The sequence below is a fragment of the Nansenia antarctica genome (genome assembly GCF_963989245.1).
Source record: "Nansenia antarctica genome assembly, chromosome: 10".
NCBI classification, from domain to species: Eukaryota; Metazoa; Chordata; class Actinopteri; order Argentiniformes; family Microstomatidae; genus Nansenia; species Nansenia antarctica.
In genome coordinates, this window is record NC_137680.1 from 16033781 (window position 1) to 16053520 (window position 19740).

At 43.1% G+C, this 19740-nt stretch overlaps 2 protein-coding genes across 2 annotated transcripts; one reads left to right on the plus strand and one right to left on the minus strand.

Moving 5' to 3' along the window:
• Positions 1-170: 170 nt before the first annotated feature.
• fbxo43 (F-box protein 43) lies at positions 171-2160 on the minus strand (the record flags this gene model as incomplete). The annotated part of the gene is made up of 4 exons (XM_080541015.1): positions 171-419; positions 618-791; positions 902-1004; positions 1094-2160. The coding sequence occupies 4 exons, from the start codon at positions 2158-2160 to the stop codon at positions 171-173; spliced, it is 1593 nt and encodes a 530-aa protein (XP_080397141.1).
• A 4268-nt stretch (positions 2161-6428) lies between these two features.
• Positions 6429-19666, plus strand: LOC308165818 (sperm-associated antigen 1A-like). Its single transcript, XM_080539985.1, has 12 exons — positions 6429-6503; positions 6623-6729; positions 7634-7763; positions 9525-9947; positions 11721-11820; positions 12790-12942; positions 13721-13878; positions 14572-14713; positions 15441-15567; positions 15809-15964; positions 16541-16882; positions 17011-19666. Exons 2-12 carry the CDS (start codon positions 6670-6672, stop codon positions 17149-17151), a joined length of 1932 nt encoding a protein of 643 aa, XP_080396111.1. The 5' UTR covers positions 6429-6503; positions 6623-6669; the 3' UTR covers positions 17152-19666.
• Positions 19667-19740: the final 74 nt, after the last annotated feature.

The following is a 19740-nucleotide window of genomic DNA, read 5'->3' on the forward strand; positions in this document are numbered from 1 at the left end:
AAAACCTTGAAAATCAAGTGGGTAGAAAAACATTCTGTACATCAATTTGTGCAAGGAAGAGCTTTCACAGTAGCCAATGTCTTTGATTGCAGCTACTGGCACAGTTCCTCCCATATCAATAATTAAAAACATGTAAAAGACTGAATCATTTCCATGATGTGTACACACACTCACAATCTCCTCACGTTACGCTTACTCTGAGCACTTCCGGGAAGCACATCCTTCTTGCTACGGCGACTGCCAGACTGGCTACCACACTCTTTGGACCCATGGAAGGCACAGAGGCATGCAGTGCAAAATTGGAAACCACAGTCAGGGTTGCTACAGACACCTTCCCTCTTCATGGGGCGACATCTTCCAGGATGCTTACATAGAGGGCATGCCTTGAGGCATTCATCGTTGAACAGTGTTTTGGCCACCTAGACGGGGAAAAACAATTAGATAGATTGTCTTTATAGAGAATTGTTCGCTATTAAGGTTACACACAAATCCCTCAAATAAAATCCCTCAAATCCCTCAAATAAAACAGGCCAAGTTGTTTGGTACCTGTACTGTAGCAATGACAATAAAGTCCATTCATTCATTCATTCATAACATGTAGTATAAAGTATGCTCACCAGTAGAAACTCATCTCGTTTACTGCCCGAGTGTTGGGTTGGGGTTAAAGTGCTTTTCCCTGACTGCGGGGTACTGCCAGGGGTCCTCGACTGGGCCTGGACAGATCTCAGGGCAGACCTGCTCAGCAGACACAGCCTGGTCTCTGCATCAGGTACATGAACTGCAGTGCCAAGCTGCAGCACAAAACAAGGAGAAGAAATGTGTCAGTAAAGACAGCCATACAAACATTAAAAAGTTATGGTTTTCTTCATCCTTGTGGAACCATGACAGGTGGTTTCCTCACCTCAAGCGCAGCCTTCGCTTCTTTCAGGTGAAGTCTTCTCCTGCGGGAGGCCATCTTGTCTTGCAGAATTATTTCATTCCAGGACTTGGACACCTGACCAAATCTGTGAAGCATACAATGTGTAAGAATTTCATAAAAATGGTGTGTGTAGGTTTATAGACAGCTTTTTGACCATCCATCAAAAATACCCACCTATATACATCTTCAGGGGATAGTTGATTTAGTATCATGGCCAAGATGTGTCTCAGGTTTCTCTTCTTCAGCTCTGTAGAGATGTCTACCTTCCCCAGGCCAATCTTCCTCCCAATCAGTCCAGCTAAGGGCATGGTAGTTCTGAATGGTGCTGGCTTCGCTGTTGCCCTCAGCAACTCATCAAGGCTGGTCTCCTCTGGCAACATCCTGGCACTTCTCAGGCACATGGCATGAACCATTTGCAGAGCTGGTGTCAAGGAGAGGTCCTCGAGCTTAAAAGTGGTGGTTCTAATTGGAGTTACCTCTAGAAAGACTTCATCTTCCTTAGAAAGGATTTGCTGCCCCTTGCCTGTCATACTCTTATCTCTGTGTCCTGCTTTGGCATTTCTGACATCCTCCTCGGATTGAGAGCTCCCCTCTTTAAGCGTAGAGAGCCTGCGCTGGCGCTCTAGCCTGGCCCTTCTCTTCATCTCCGCCAGCCTTGGGGTCTCCCTGCTCCTGGACGCAGAAGACACAAGCTCCTGGAAAGAGCCATCATTATCCACAGAGGAATCCTGAGATTTATCAAGAGCCAGAGTGCTGAAGCCACTGTCCTCAGATGGATATCTCTCATGTTTTGGAGTATGTGTGAATGAGGGTGTGCTTAAGACACTCAAACTGTCAGAGCAGTATGCTGCCACATTATTATCTGGTGTTTGAAAGTTTTCCTTCACAGAAGGCATGGATTTTCTATAACGTGGGGTCTCAAGCATTTCTGTGACAAGGCAGTCGGAAGAGATGATGCTCTCATCGAGGTCTCCATCTGAGAGAGACGCAGAGGACTTTCTATCAAAGACGGGGTCATTAACATTGCATTTTCCATCTTCACGTGTTGAGGTTTTCACATGAGAGAACATGAGGCGCCGTTTCCTATTGGACAACAGCAAATCTTCAGGTTTTAAAGTGCTTGTAGCCAAAGCTCCACTTAAAATAGAATCAGGAGAGTCAAAGAAAGTATTGGAGCGGTGCTCGGATTGTGCAATTGCTGAAAAGTCTATTACTTTCGTACATGGCGTTTGGGAGTTCATATTACAAATAAGACGCCGCCTTAATGAGGCATTACTTTTGGAAACTTTAGGAGTTTCACACCAACCATTCTCCTTCTTGAGATCCTTTTCGGGACACCTGACATGCTCTTTAACTCTATCCTTTTTGGGTGAGCGAGTCCAGCTGAGTTTTTGAGAGATGTTCTCTTTAGGTGTTTCATGAAGCTCATCGACACAAAAAGACTTAGATGACTCAAATTTGTCTCCACTCTGCATCCTCGGGCTGTCCAGGTACCCACTGTCGTGGTAAGACCTATGGTGCTGGTCTTTGCGCCTCTGTAAATAAGCATCTGACCCAAAGCTGTGTGCCATCCTCCACCTCCGGTTTTTTGCTATATTCAGCAAGTGGCAGGGTCACTCCAAATGATCTGTGGGAAAGAGGAAAAAGAAGGTGAAAAAACAGGCTAGTATTAGCCACAATAATCAAGCTGCAAATCACTTGCCCAAGAATTTGCTCTTAGTCAACTACCTACCAGACAAGCTATTCAACTTAACTCTACCACTATCATACAGTAACAGTAGCTATCTATTGAGCAAGTGTGCTGGTACAACTCATTCTCCACAACAATAGCAGTATGTAGAGCTAGCTAGCTAGCTAATATTGCCAAATTACCGTTATGAACAGAGCCGGCGAAGAAAAACGGATATAGAAGCTATCCAGCCAATTGTTATTTAAAATAAACTGAAAGTGATGACTGTTTTTCAGTGTCTTCAACGCGAGTATTCCAAACTTTGTGAAAGAGAGCTAGTTAGCAGCAGGTTGATATATTGTTATATATATGTTGTTATAACAGAGCATCGTTGCTACGTGGTCGCGTGCTGCTGTCAATTATCATTTTAAATCCCCTCGTCTGGTTTTGAATGTTCCGCCATTGCCTCTCACATCTCCATGACTCCCATCGCTGCCATTCGCCCGCTCAAACCCCTCGGTGTGGCCGCCAAAAGCTTCAGGCAAACTCCACCCCTGGACTGGAGAAGCTAAACATGTTTGTTTCCCTGGAGGCTCATTATTAATCCACACTCTGGCTGGTTCGGTGGCTTACTTACCACACTAGCAAGCCAACGGACACCATTACACATTAACACAATGCAACGGTGTTATTATCTCGGCCAGCCACCTGGTGAGGGTTCAAGTCATGACGCATACATACAGGCTGGAATACGTTCGAGTGATTTTGAGAATATATAATGTTAACTTACTTTTAGTCACCAGGGAAATTAAAAGGTACGGCTTGGGCTCATTTCAGAAAGTCCTCTCGTGTCCCACGCCTTCTCTCCTGTCCTGACTCGGTGTTGTGGTTCGGCTGGTAGATGTTAGATGTTAACAGACGGCTCGTAGCCACGTTTCAAATTTGGTGCATATCAGCCTGATCCTGATTGGCCAGTGTCACGTGTTTCCGGCCGTGTCAAAATGAAAACACTCTTCATCAACATGTTTTTTTTAAAGGTAAAGATGAGATGTAAACTAATCACGTTAGTTACCGCTAGTTCATGAAACAAATAAATAAGCATTAATTAACAGCTGCAAAATAACTCGTTTAAGGGAGTCTCCGCAATATTCACGCGCTGCAGTTTCTCTGGTTACCATAGCAACTCAAAGCGTGTAGCTGTGTGTGTTTCCGTCGCTGCTACTGAAACAGGTCGGATAGCGATGTGCTGTATCCAATGTCCTGAATACAACTATTACTTTTCTCTACTGAGAGTAGTATTTTCGTGATACTAACTAACAGCTGAAATCAGACAGATTAGAGGTAAGTTCACTAACAAAGCTAAGTTAATCAACGATGTCTTCACTCACTATTTGATGTAGCTAGCTAGCTACTAGTTGTTTATCAAGCCTGCCTAAATTAGCATCTTTAGCATTTATTGGCAACAAGCTGGCTACATTTGTAAACGTGTTGCCACTAAGTAAGCTGTATATAATATATATTGATGAATGACTATCCTATCTAGCTATGAGCGCTGAGACTGTGTCCTCACTTCTGAACCAAGAAGAGGTGTCAACTAAAGAGACAGTTCCAGTGGAACATCTGGATTATGAGTACATTGAGAAATGCACTGATGTGAAGTACCTGGAAAACATTTTGAGGGTGCTGAGGTAAGTTATTAAGAGACAAAGAAGTGAACTTTTGAATGTGGGAAATACTGTGTGGTTTGAATTCACTGAATTCAACAGTCAAAAAAAAAAACTAGGCCTAACGATCAATTGTAAAAAAAAATATTGTAACTGTCATAGTAAAGAATCCATTTTCTTATTTTCTTAAATGTAAAAAGATCAAATATAGAAATGTATATGTTATTATATGTAAGGAAATTGTTATTGTTGTACAATTATTGTTTTATTTTGTTTATCTAAACTTTGTAATTGTGAGGTGTTGACGACACCTGTGTGGTCACGCGATAAAACTAGATGCGCATTAACAGAAGCTGAACGTGAAAGGGTTTCCGTCACTGTCTGAAGAGAAGTTTGATGTTTAAGACTGTATATAACTATTCTAGCTACTCCTGAGGTTCTGAATAGAAGGCGCACACGGTATGTCGTTGTTTTGTTTGTTACTGTTTGACTGTGCATTTTGATTTGCCGTGTTCTCAAGTAATTTCTCACGTGTATGTGATGTCGGAACGCCATGCTAGCTAAAGAGGTGGTTAATAGGTTGAGTGGGTAGCCTACCCGACGTAGCCTCATTTTGGTTTCATTGTGTAGGCCTAATCAATACTTTATTTCACATTGCAGTTTTTCACGGTGTTTGTGTGTACGGTCAGGTGTGCACACAACATAAAGAACATCAGTATCAGAATCGTGGGTTGCTTGGTGTTAACAGAAGAACACCTTCGGGAGCAGTTATAGTGAAACACGTGTGCGCCTTCTATTCAGAACCTCAGGAGTAGCTAGAATAGTTAGATACAGTATGTTTTTCTAAAGTTCCAGTGAATGCCTTTGTGTTTTGTGCCAACCGTCGTATCACAGATCTGGGAAGGAGGGGATTTATCCACATCTGATTCAGTTCTGTGAGAGTCATCTGGAGAGACGGGAGCCCAGGAGTCGGGCCCTTCGAAAGGAGACCCCCGCAGCCACAGCAGCCAGCTTCTCCAAAGATGAATGGAGCCACATCACAGAGGAGCTGAAGGTGCTTTACACTATAGGCATCGGCAATGAATTACCCTTGTCAAAAAAGTCAAGCAGACTATCATTATCCACTTTACTGTTTCACTTTCACAGATGTGGGAGAGAGAGGCCAAACGTAGTGAAATTGAACTGAAACAGCAGCAATCATTATTTCATGATGATGAAAATGTTCCCCCAGTGCGTGGCTCGAATTGCTCAGTTTCTCTCAGTCGGGTAAAGTATTTCCAACTAACAAATAGTCAAATTCAGTTTTCTATGACAGAGGGAAAAACAATGTCCATTGTCTGGAATCAACAATGACTTGTGTTGCAGACTGCTGTTTCAAATGGACAGAAGAAACATTCCAAGAATGTTCTTCCCCGTGATTATAAAGAATGGGATAAGTGAGTTACGGCATCTTTTTTCTATTTTAAACTGAGTATTGGGTGCTGAAAAGGGTAATAGTTGCGGGTGGTTTATGTATGTATGTATGTATGTATCAAATCCATATTTCATCAGTTCAGGGTGTACAGTAATAATGACAAATGAAAAGCAAGTTTTAGGACAAGGAGAGTGGTTGAAATGTTGTTGCATAAAAACACTGGAAACACCTCAACAGTGTGAAGGTATTCACCTTTCTTCTCATGTATTTACAGGTTTGATGTTGACAAGGAATGTGCTGAAATTGATGGGAATGTAACAAAAAACGATTCCTCCACAAATATAAACACTGGCCATTCCAAAATCAAGTGCAAAATCGACACTACAGGTAAAACAAATCTGTGGAAACCTTATTTTCTTATGACTGCTTTCCATGCTCAGTTAGGTTAACATCTAACAACTGGGTTTTTTAGCATTGACGGACCAGGAGAAAGTAATCCGTGCCAATCGAGAGAAGGACAAGGGCAATGAGGCTTTCAAGGCAAACGACTTTGAAGAAGCAGTGGCATACTATACAAGGTCAGACCCTTAAGGATTTACTGATCATCATTGCACAGTGCATGATAATGCATAGTCAAAGGGTTGAATTCCGATGTCTTAACCATAAGTGTTCAAGGAGGCCTGTCTCTATTGTCCGTTCATTACAGGAGTCTGGCAGTCATTCCAACCATAGCTGCATACAACAACAGAGCCCAAGCAGAGATCAAACTCCAGCGTTGGCACAGTGCACTGAATGACTGTCAGAGGGTGTTGGAGCTGGAGCCAAGTAACATCAAAGGTACTGCTCCCCACATACAGACCATGGTCATCAATATACTAATGTATCAATGTTCCGTATTGAGGGCCTCACCTCATGTTATGTTCTTACAGCGGTTGTGATATTGCATGTTTTTTCAGCTCTGCTGCGCCGTGGCACAGTGCAGAAGCAGCTTGGCAACTTCCAGATGGCGGCAGAAGACCTGAGGAACGTGCTTCGAGATGAACCACTAAATATGACGGCCACTGTGAGTCCGGCGTTATTGACAGCATCAGTACCTCTGTTTCTTCAATAGAGGTCACTGTAGTTGGCTGACATTATATTAATACAATAGATACACATTTTATGTTGTTTGTTCTTTTCCAAAGAACACTCAAAGGGGCAATCTGGGAATCAAACAACAACAAAGCTTTCTTCCCACCACAGTTGAGGGATGAAACATCTCTCATAGACAAAGCTACGGATGCAACAACTGACCATCCATGAGATTGTTAACCATGTTTTGAATACAGTGTTTTGATGAATAAGTGATAGGCATGCATACGTTATATTCTTCAAGAATTTAATGGCTATATACCATTCATCATTCATTTTATATACCATTAAAACGTAAAACATTTTTTGATGTACCAATCTCAGATTGCCCCTTTAAATCTATGAATGTGTTCATTTAATAGAATCCGAATTGCTTTTATTATATCTAATGTATGGGTACACAGAGTCAAATTCTTAGGTTCAGGTTCTTCGACATTGGCATTGCAGCAGAATACAATATCAACAATAATAGAATAAAGTAAAATAAGTAAGATAATTAATCAAATCAACTAAAAAGTAGAATAAAGTGATAAAGTGATGGTATCTACAGCGGGATCAGTCGTACTCCAGTAGAACAGTAATGCAAAATTCTGTGCAGGTTACAATGAGATGAAATGCAATATCATACAGTATACAATAATATAATTCAGATATGATACAGTACAGGAACTTCAGATTAATAGATTTGGGACTACGGTAATTGTCATGCACCTGCTGCATCTTTTACCTTGCATCTCATTGATCTTTAAAATATGTGACAATGTTTGAAAGAGAAACTAGAAACATGTATTTAGATACTTTTTGCTTTTCAATTCACCTTACAACCTGGCCAACAGAAACTTCTGATTGAAGTGGATAAGAAGATAAACGAAGGTTCACAAGAGAAGCCAGTTGAACACAAGAAGATCCTGATACAGGAAGTAGAAGAGGATGACGAGGATGATGAGAAGGAGGCAAAGCAGAACGGTGAGTGATTGTACCAACCCTCTTAGCTTAAAACGCTCAGTGAGATTGCACAACCTCTTACAACAACACATCAATCCAGTACTCAGTGAGCTGATGGGGTCCTCAAATAATTAATATGTGCCTATGATATGGCAATTTGGTTGCAATATTCCACTTTACAGGATATATACTTTAATAATCAGCGAATATCAAGTCAAACTCATATATAAAACATGTTATGCAGATGATCTATTATTCAACACTCAGAAAACCAAGTCGACTCACAGCATTTTTTCTCCTAACAGACAGAACATTTTCAAAACCAGTCATTGGAATGAGGGAGGGAGAAAAAATTATTAATGGTCATTTATTAATATTAATATATAGTCATGTTAACACCATATGGCTTTTTTGAGAGTCAGAACAGAGAACTGAATTCCTGAGTACCTGAACTATCTTATCTATCTATCTACGTATCTATCTATCTATCTGTCTATCTATCTATCTATCTACGTATCTATCTATCTATCTACGTATCTATCTATCTACGTATCTATCTATCTATCTATCTACGTATCTATCTATCTATCTACTGTATCTATCTATCTACTGTATCTATCTATCTACGTATCTATCTATCTATCTATCTACGTATCTATCTATCTACTGTATCTATCTATCTATCTATCTACGTATCTATCTATCTTACCTTCTTGTGATTTTATGCATCTATGCTTTTTCCAAAATGTGTTTCTTTTTCCTTTCCTAAACACCAGGGGAGCCTCCCCTCCTAAATTTCGTTGTTTGGTACCTGTACTGTAGCAATGACAAATAAAGTCTATCTATCTACGTATCTATCTATCTATCTACGTATCTATCTATCTATGTATCTATCTATCTATCTACGTATCTATCTATCTATCTATCTACGTATCTATCTATCTATCTATCTACGTATCTATCTATCTATCTACGTATCTATCTATCTACGTATCTATCTACGTATCTATCTAGCTATCTATCTATCTATCTACGTATCTATCTATCTATCTACATATCTATCTATCTATCTGCATATCTATCTATCTATCTATCTACGTATCTATCTATTAGGTGTTCTCTTTGTCCTCTTTTAGAGATAGACCAACAAGCCCTTAATAAGCTAAGATGTTGTGACTGATCCCAACAAGCCAACCAGACTGCCAACCAAACAAAGAGCTTGTTATCCTACAGCTATTGGTGGCTGGTGGGTGACAACCATTTACTGCTCCTTAGTCTGCTGACTAGGTGATGGTTGCCCAACCAGGGATTGAGTAACACCCATCCAGGGCTAACAGCCTCTTTTCCAAAAACACAAGGAATGGGGGTTTTTAAACAAGGAAGTACATGTCTGTTTGGTTCTGCTTTGGTCATTTAATCCCCCATTATAAGCGCCTGACGTAGGATTTGTCCTTTAATCCACCAGTACAATCTCTCATGCTAATGGTGTGTAGATGCTTTCAGAGGCCTCAAAGAGCACTTTTGATCAATTTCAGCTCCATAACATAGCCTACTATCATAGCCACGGCACAGAGGAATCACCCCTAGCTTCAGTAACAGGACGTTAACACAGAGTGTGTGCCGTGCTTGTTCTGCGCCCCACCCCCACTCCTGCATCATTGCTGTTTAGTGTGGCTTCCTGGAACTCCCTTTCAAGTGGCTTTGCATCAACCTCCCCTCCCTTCCCCCACTGTGATGTAACTGCTGACTGGGTCCTGTGGGCGTGTCCTCTCTTTCACACAGCTCGTCCGGTTGATCCTAGTCAGGCTGTGGGAGGGGAGAGCGCCGCTGCTCCTGCCGAGAGGGGAGACATGGGGAATGCGCAGAAAAAGCCCCACGGCAGAGGAGAAGGGGCCCCACAGACGGAGGCCGCCAACTCACACGGCCACTCGCGAGGCAAAGGAGGCACCTCAGAGAAGTACAGAGTGGCACAGGAGCCTAAGGGGGAGAAGGAGCTGGCCAACGGAAGCCAGGGAGGCAAGAGTGGCTCTTCTCAGGCAGCCGGGGCCGGTGGCGGTGACGGAAGCAACCTTGACGCCCCCTCCGGGGCTCTGCCCCCACCTCTGGCCCGGCTCAAAAACGAAGGAAACCTCTTATTTAAGACAGGACAGTTTACTGATGCACTGGACAAATATTCTCAAGCCATCACCGGCTTCACAGAATCAGGTAAGCTTTGTTTATTCTGCTGCTGTTGCTGGCTTTTGTCTTACTCCACCGATTGTTTTATAGGAATAGCCCCCCTGTTGTTGTGATGTAATCCATAGTACCTGTGTTGTTGTTGTTGTTGTTGTTGTTGTTGTTGTTGTTGTTGTTGTTGTTGTTGTGATGTATGTTGTAGTGTGTAATTCCAGTCAGATCTGTGTGGTCATGCTTCCACCTCACACATTTGCATAGATATCCCCCCAAATAATATATTATTTTAAATCTAGACTCTAACATCAGTTCACAAGCTCTTCACTCCACTTCTCTCTTCTGACCCACAGGAGTTTAAGTGTACTACATTGTTTATGGTAATAATACCATTGAAACAGCGAACCAAAGGTCAGCTGATGATACTGTGATACTGAAGCTCGCAGGCAAACAGCACTATGTTGTTCCCACTGCCGTGTCACACCATAAAGGCTGTACAAGTCATAACATCAGCGTTTACCTATTCAGCGTGATATGATTTGAATTCATACAGTATTTATGTTCTCTGTAACGTCTAGATGCAGTGTGTGTGTGTGTGTGTGTGTGTGTGTGTGTGTGTGTGTGTGTGTGTGTGTGTGTGTGTGTGTGTGACGCATCACAATGCCCGTTCTTTTGCCGTGTCTCTGTCTTAGCTTATGCCTCGAGTTAAGCCTCTCAGCTCAGGTCTTTTGAGGTCATGTGACTTCTGACCACTCACTGTGAAATTGAATCCCGGTAACTGCAGTTGTAAATCTGCTGCCAGGGCCAGAGCCACCCACTCTCCTCTCCCCAGCCACATCAGTCAGGCCGCAGCAGACTCTGTCATCTCTGTGAAAAGTGACTGACAACTGCAGTCTTGATAGACTGAGGCCTGTACTTACACACCGTATTATATATCATCACATATTATCTGTATACGACCACATTTGTATATCACCATTGTCAATAATCTGATTGTATATGTATCATAAAGTACCGTACCAGCTCTGTCTATGAGAGAGAAAGTGAAAGGAAGAGAGTAGTTGAACGTCACACATTCCCCATCGCATGACTAGAGTTCCTTTCTCACCACAGGAAGTTAGTTGTTAGGATGGGTCTGAGTGGCTCTTTGTCCCTACAGTGATTGAGAGAATGGCCTTTCCACTCCTCGTGTTATCAACCAAAGTACTACAGCTGCCTGATCCAGTAGACATGTAAAATGTCTCCCTGGTAGACAGCCTACATTTGTGAACCTTGGGCAGATAGATTGTTTTATGACTTAATTGAATGTCTAGAGTTCACCTACAGTTGTGTGAGTAAAACATTTGCAACAACAACAAATCTATGCAGGCATTCAGCTTTGAATGAATCAGGCCTAGTGAATCTGACGCTCCAAGAAGGAAAATAAACATTTTAAACGTACTGCGTAGCTTCAAGCTCCTTGAGAATGCAAACTCATTAACTCTGTAACTAATATTACAGACTAGAGCAAGTGCACATTTCCACTTTCCAGACAGGGTCGGGATCTGCCTTTGGAACTCTTTCAGCCTTTCAAGTAAAAAAAAAAACACAGATTCTCATTAAAAACCCTTTTCCTCTGCATTTAACAAGCTTCCACATGCTCAATCTTATACAGAGGATACATTAAACCACAAGCCCTCTTTATCCTTACAACATAATAAAGGATTCAGAACACGCAAGAGGCTTTCCTTGAGGATGTCAAACCCCACTTAGCCTGCCTTTGAGTTGTGCCTCTTGTATAATGTCTGTTTGTGCTTTTGTGTTTTGTAGGGCTCGACAGCCCGGAGGACCTGTGTATCCTGTACTCCAACAGAGCTGCCTGCTACCTGAAAGATGGAAACTGCTCAGACTGTGTACAGGACTGCACAAGGTGAGAGACCCTGGAGCGTTCTGTCTACCCCATACAAGACGGGACACGGTCTCTCTTTATCTATTTATGAAATGGCTCGATTCATTTACCACACCCAACGCAACAGGTACAGAGAGGGTAACGGTGTCATTTGGGGTAGCCTAACCCTGACCACCACACACTCCAATACAGTTGACACGTCTGTCAACTTTCTCATGAACATTACTTTGTATAAAAAAAATCCCCAAAATGTCAACTGAAACTGACCACACTAGAAAACACACATCCTCATTAGGCTGCGTCGTTGTTTACTTCTGGTGAAGAGCTTGTGCCTGAGGGAAGGGATGGTCTCTGTACCACAGAGAGACTAGCGCCAGGTCTGCAGCTGATTCATCCATTGGCTCAGTGGCTCAACATGACTTGACTCTTTCCCAAGTGAGATGGGTGGGCCACCGAGATCAGAGTACACCACCACCCAGCACTGGTTTATGCTTGTATGTGTAGAAATCTTACGGTTCAAGAGATTATTAAGATCATGGGTTTGCTTCATATTTTGTAATATGTTGCCTTATTCTCACAAATTGCCAGGGAGGTTTGATTTAGCGTCTGTTGGACAGGGTTTAAAAATAGGCCTGTGAAAGGCAGTTATACATTTGACATAACTCTCTTAACCTATTATTTTCTCTAAAAAAAATTCAATGATAATTAGAAGAGCAGCGGAGCGTGTGGTCTACTGGAAAACATGAGAACACACAGAACATGAACACAGAACATGCAAGTGTATAACAACACAGTCTTGCCTGTTGAAATGAGAATCAGCTTCAAAGTAATTTAGGTCAAAGAGGCAGGATTAAGTGTGATACACACATACACATACACACACACACACACACACACACACACACACCCGGGGTGTGGTTTGAGTGTTCTCAGACAGGCAGTAGAGATGCAGGCCTGATCCTGTCCTCTCCTCTGTTCTATTTTTACCAGAGCCTTGGAGCTCCAGCCCTTCTCCCTCAAGCCCCTCCTGCGCAGAGCCATGGCTTATGATACGATGGAGCGCTACCGGTTGGCCTACGTGGATTACAAGACAGTACTGCAGATAGACATAGGGGTGCAAGCCGCCCATGACAGTGTCAACAGGTGAGTGCCCTCACCTTTACCCCCTGTTTAGCTAGTTAAACATCTTGGTATTGGCGGTCTTAGCTGGGAATGTTATGTATGCAGTCAGACGGGTGAACTCTGGCATGGGTCCACACAGCCGTGTTAAGTGATAGTAAATCAGTACGACACTTTACAGCCCAGTTTAAGACAGCACTAAACCGGTTTTAACAGGAAGTATAGTGGTAATACCTTCCGGTCCTTGCGTCAAAGAATTGAATACCACTGGTACTTCCTGATACAGAGTGGTGCTTGAGTTAACGAATCTCAAACAAGTGTTATTGATATGTAGTTATCAGGTAATACAATTTGACCATATTATTACTTAGTACCTGGTAAATAAATAGGGGGCTGTAGAATAAAGCATTACCAAAAGAACCAATACTTAAACTGTCACAGACCCTCTTAGCTCAGTAAGACAGTCTCCAGACAAACAGCCAAGTGATTAGCAGTGGACAGATTGACCTGCTGTCCTCTAGCTTACGGCAACTAGCTATTTCTAGTTCACCTATGTGTCCTTTCACTTATATAATAGATAGATAACAGTGTGTGTGTGTGTGTGTGTGTGTGTCTGTCTGTGTGTGTGTGTGTGTCTGTGTGTCTGTGTGTCTGTGTGTGTGTGTGTCTGTGTGTCTGTGTGTGTGTGTGTGTGTGTGTGTGTGTGTGTGTCTGTGTGTGTGTGTGCGTGCGTGCGCGCGCGCGCGTGTGCATGTCTGTGTCTATGTATGTATTGATCCTAACGTGTGTGTTTCTACCTCAGGATCACCCGGGTGCTGATCGAGCAGGACGGCACAGAGTGGAGAGAGAAGCTTCCGGACATCCCTCTGGTCCCCCTGGCAGCCCAGCAGCACAGGAGAGAGGAGCCCCCTAGTGCACAGATGCTGGAGGCTCGCGCTGAGAGGGCAGCCCAGGACGCAGGTGTGTGTGACACACACACACACACACACACACTCACATGCACTCACACACACACACACACTCACACACACTCACACACATAAAACAGCACATCATCACCATTAGTCATCATCTGGTCAGAGCTGTAACCTTCAAACCTCATTATGCGCTACTAGGGTCACTACTCTGCTAAATGTCCCAAAATGTACTAGCGTAGCACACGATAGCAGAGGAGATGCTGGAGTGCTATAGTATCATTTCAGTAAGAGGCTACATCAGCTGACTGTTCCCTGACCAAGCACTTTCTCTCTGAGCACCAAGGCCATACAGCGGTTATTTTTAACTCTCGTTAATGGAAGAACGGTGCTGCCAGCTTTTTCCCAGAACACACCAGTGAGCATATTGATTAACTGTCCCACAGTGACTGACTGCTGACTGGATTCTCATGTCCAAATGACCGATGACTATAGCTTTTCCACTGCTTTATATATAAAGAGAGACAGAATTAGACGATGGTTCCTTTTTGAGTCAGATATCCTGGTAAATCTCATCAAATTCTATGTTGTTAAAATGAGATTGCTTTTGGGAACTAACCGTTCCTCCCTTTTGTACTGTGTGCGTGAGATCCAGCTATTCGATGACTCACGACCCAGTACGATGCAGCCATATGACATACTAGAGACAATAGCCTCTGCTGTTCTGCTTTCGCTTCAGCCAGAAAAGCAGAAGCACGCTTCACGTCGATGAAACAGCAAGGAAACGACTTTGTGAAGAAAGGCCAGTTCCAGGACGCCCTGGAAAAGTACAGCGAATGCCTTAAGCTCAGGCCGGACGAATGCTCTATCTACACCAACAGGTAAGGGCCCGTGCCACCTCCACCACGTCTGTCCGTCCGCCCCCACACGTGTTGGAAAACCCTGACCGCCAAAGCCCTGAGTCGTGACGTCACTCGGCGAAAGAGACAAACGAGCCACATTGTTGGCCGAGATGGAAACAGAGTGGGTCTGCCTCACAGGAAGCAGCTGCTGCTCATTTCAACCACTCTGTGTTTTCCCTTTCTGTCAGGACCCTAATTATAGCGCCCGTATGTTGTCCTAGAAAGGTATGCAGCAGCAGCAGCAGCAACAGTGGCTCCCTGGTCTCTCCTGGGAGGCTTTTCTCTGTCCCCTGTCCTCCCCACACTCACAATAGCAAGGTGGAGTGTTGACAGAGTACAGAGGAAGGGCTGTTCACCGTGACATGAGTCACTACTGCCTTTGTGTACACGTCCTGTGCCGCATAAAGAGCTGTGTGCGTAGCCGCGTCAGGGTGTTAACGTGTAGCCTAAAGGCCTGCCGCCTGCCCTCAAGAAACACATCAGGAGTGGTCGTCAGCACAGAGAAATGACAGGTTCGTCAAGACGAGACGTTTTAGTTGTGTGTGGAAAGACTGCTGTGGGTGGTGACCGTTAACATGAAGAACAAAGGAGGAGCATATTGTGTTAGCTGCCATTGGCAACGTTGAGGAAGCCATTGAACGACATTGTTCTGGCGGGTAGAAAGGATGCCCTGTGATTCCATTGACATTTCTGTGCTTGCCTCCAGAGCCCTGTGTTTGCTGAAACTGGATTATTTTGCTGAAGCCAAGCATGACTGTGACTCAGCTCTGAAGCTGGAGCCAACCAATAAAAAGGCCTTCTACAGACGGGCCTTGGCCAATAAAGGCCTCAAGGTAAGAGACAGGCTAGATTCTTCACAGGGCTCAGCCATCAAACTGTCTAGCTTACCATCTACGCTTGACGCACCTGTTTGTAGAGCTACTCAAACAAGGCATCATTTCAATTTGTCTGCCTGCTTTCAGGTATTAGGTTATACAACAAAACTGGGTGTGGGTCTAACTACCATGTGTTTGTGTGTGTGCGTGTGTGCGTGTGTGCGTGTGTGCATGTGTGTGTGTGTGCGTGTTTATTCAGGACTACCTTGCGTCCAGTTCTGACCTGCAGGAGGTGCTGCAGCAGGACCCCAACGTGCAGGAGGCTGAGAAGGAGCTGCAGGAGGTGACGGTGCTCCTGAGGCAGAGCCTGGCAGCCTCCCCAGCCAAGGCCAGGAGGAGCGTGCCCATCACAGAGGTAGGCCAGCCACCCCCACAACGCTCTGAGCTTTGGCTGTTGGAGGATTTATGGAAATAAAAGAGAGTCTCTCACAGGAGTCAGCTGGTGTATGCAGGGCAGTGCAGGGTGAAAATACTGCTGTGATTTCACAATGACTGAACGTGCTAGTTTTCAACTTAAACTGCTGTGCAGACGCATACAGTAGAATATCAATCAATCATGCATTGAATCCAAGTGCTGAACATAAATAAATAAACTACAATACAATAAAACAACAGGTAGAAGATACAATAAAAGAAATATAACACAATAAAACCAGGAATAAAACAAGAAATAGAAGATAAGATAGGAGTAAAAGTGCAAGTTGACATAGACACGAGATAAAAGCCAGGCTAAAAAGGTGTGTTTCGTAAGTTTTCTTTGAAAGCTATCCACACTCTCAGCCACCCTCAAGTCCTCCGGCAAGCCGTTCCACAGTCTCAGGTCATGGTGGAGAGGATAGATGGCAATTTGGGGCTGCAAAGCTTCAGCTAGGTGATCACTAGGTGGTCACTAGGCTAGGTGGTCACTATGTGTCTTCTGTTGCTCCTCCAGGTTGATGGTGATGAGGACACGACAGACACAGGAGACAGGAGGACCGCAGCTGGTGTGGAGGTCCCAACCCCGTCTGGAGAGAATCCCATGAACCTTCAGCCCACCAACGCCTATGAGTTTGGCCAATCCCTGAACGCCGCCCGCTCCCAAGGCGATACGTCGGCCTGTGCAGACCTCCTCTGCTCTGTCCCACCTGAGACTCTCCCCCTGTATCTGAGCAACCAGCTGGACGGACACACCATTCACTTCATCATGCAAGCGCTCGACAAACACCTCGTAGAGAAGGACCCTAACCTAGTCTACCGATATCTAAACCACCTACATAAAGCAGACAGGTTCTCGGTAAGATCTTCTGTTGTTCTGTTGTTGTATTCGTCCATGCTTGTCCTGTAACAGAGATTGATTTGATGTTCAGTGTGTTGGGTGTTTGTAAAGCTAAGCTTGACCCACATATTTGTGTTGTTGTGCAGGTTGTACTGATGCTGTTGGAGAAGAGCGAGCGTCGACCAATGACTCAACTGTTTGGCCACCTGTCTGCTGTGGACAGTGAGGAGTTCACTAAGAACGATGTGCAGAACCTGGCCAACATGTACTACTACACTACTATCTGACCATCGCTGGCCTGCGCCCGCCTGCATGAGCTCAGTAACATAAGGATCTATGCAAAGGGCACAAGTTCACCATTCAGATGCTGCGTAATGTGCTGAGAGCAATATTACGGACCCAAACAACATTTTCTTTCTCTTTACATTCTCTTGATATATCAGAGCTTTACCATTAGCATGTATTTTCTCTCTGAAACCTTTTTGCTGAAAAACTTTTGTACCCATTTTAGTGTTAGATGACTGGCAGTATATAAGAATGCTCAGAACCATTAGCCGCTATCAGAGAGTATTGGTGCATAGGGGCCAATGTATAAGCTGTGCAAGATATCTGCAAGCATTCTACTTAGGCAGTTGCCCTGGCAAGGCTCATATCCCCAATGTTGCCCCTAAACCCTTCTGCAAATGTGGTGTAGGGACCCAATGAAAGGCAGAAAGACCCATATCAAGGAATGACTACTTTCTGGGCTGCTTGACTGAAGAGTTTTACACGGCCAGAATAAATAGAGGTAAAGTAAATTCTGACTACAGCTAGAAGGCATCAGAAGCTCATACAAAGGCTTTCTGACAGAATTGACTCTTTGAGCTGATAGGTCCAGAGCTTATTCATAAAAGATTACTACCACAGTAAATGTCCTCTCTATTATCATATTGAAATTCAGAAGGATATTCCAGAAATGCATGCTAGGATAAAGCATAAAAGGGTAAACCACTTCATCTAGGGTTCATGGAGTTTTAAAATTACAATATTATTTGGCAAAAAAAAGGAGGTGAATTTATTGTGGCAGTTGCTTTAGATTTATGTCAAACCCTGATTGTATCACATAACTTCTAAACGTGTTTAAGTCTTACAGTCGTATGTCAATGCCCATTGCTGTTCTGCAAATTCAATATGTTTCTAAAAGAACATTTACAGGATAAACATTGTGTAATTCTATTGCCTACCAAGTACTGTAGTGTGTGTAAACACGTCTTTCCTTCTTAGGAAATGACCAGAAGGTATGAAAATGCTGTGGTTCTTTATTTGTTTACCAAATCTGGCCCAGTCAAGCACATGTCCATCTATACAGTAGCCTAATGCATTCAAACATGCAGCCATGCGCACATTTGGAGTGAAGCAGCATCTTTGTGAGATGTGTGCCTTTGGATTTCAGGTTTTGGATAGAGTATCTTGTTTTTGAGTGTACCAATTTCAGATGTTCGTTCCACAAGGGAGTATATTTAAGACATTTAATACTTTCTGTCAAATGTTACTGTGTTCTTTTTCAACCTCTAAATGAAGTGAATGTACCATGTTCAATTCAGGGAGACAAGCTCACAGCTGAGTACCTGAAGCAATAACCGCATGTGTTCAGTTCTTCACGGGTTGTGGGCCAGCAGCTTGATTTTACCATTCTATTTCAGTAGCTTTGCAATGAGATGTAAAAATGTGTTTTAAGGAGTTAAGATTTAATGGTTATTTATCAATAAAACTGGGATAAATAAATAATTTATTAATGTTTATTTCTCTATACCTACCTACAAAACACAATGATTGTGAAAATATTATGTTATGGAAAATTGCAGTTGAATAAAACTGAAAGCCAACCGGTGCGCAAACATCAATTTTGTCTGAGCATTGAGGCATGACAAAAACACACAAAAATAAATGTTCATCGTTTTATTTTTTAGATATGCATTTACACGCATATTGTAAAGCAAATTAGCAAAACAAATATACAAATACCTTATGCCATTCTGCACAAATTAGAAAGTATATCTGGCACTAGTGTTCAAAATAGAGTAAAGAAATAGGAAGGGGAAGAATTAAACAAAAAAAGGAATAAACCCAAACAATGTTCATATGGGATGTGGGGGGGGACTGCAGCATGTGGCATTTTTCATCAGTTCAGAGCGATCATTCAGCAGCACCAGATGGCATCACAAACAGGAATCACTAGACAGAGGGGTAGGGGCTGGGAAACCAACTGTATGTATCCCACATACACTTTGTGCATTGCAGTATATTTATGTAAAAATGACGGTTAACAGTGCAGGTGCCTAGGCCTTCTCTGACCTCAGTTATTCGCAATACGTAGCATTTGTAAAGCATGTAGCATGTACGAAACAGCAGTCTTGGCATTCCTGGATCTTTCTTCTTCTTTCCTTTTAGATCATAACCCCATGGTGTAAAAATGCTGCACCATATAGTCTATGGGTGACAAACAGACAGGATCAAGGGTTAACAGGAATAAGATTCAACAAGAGCCTGAGTGCTGTCTTTGGTAGGCAATTGAGAAAGTCTTTATTTGTCATGTCTACCACAGTATATGAATATCTAATAGCATCCCCGCCCGACAAGGTCATTAAAGACATTCTGAAATCCTTTATATTTTTGTTTTTAGTCTTGAAGACACGATGGAGACAAAGACAAAACAGAAAAAAACAGCTTTTCGAAGGCACCATGAGTTAACATAGATATAAAAAGTTCTCTTATTCTGTGAGGTGAAACCCATCAGTCTAAATAAATCACCATTTAACTGAAGGTTGAAAAAAATATTTTCTAAACAATTTCAAGGAATTGACCAACTCATTGGTTATTATAATAACCTACAGCCT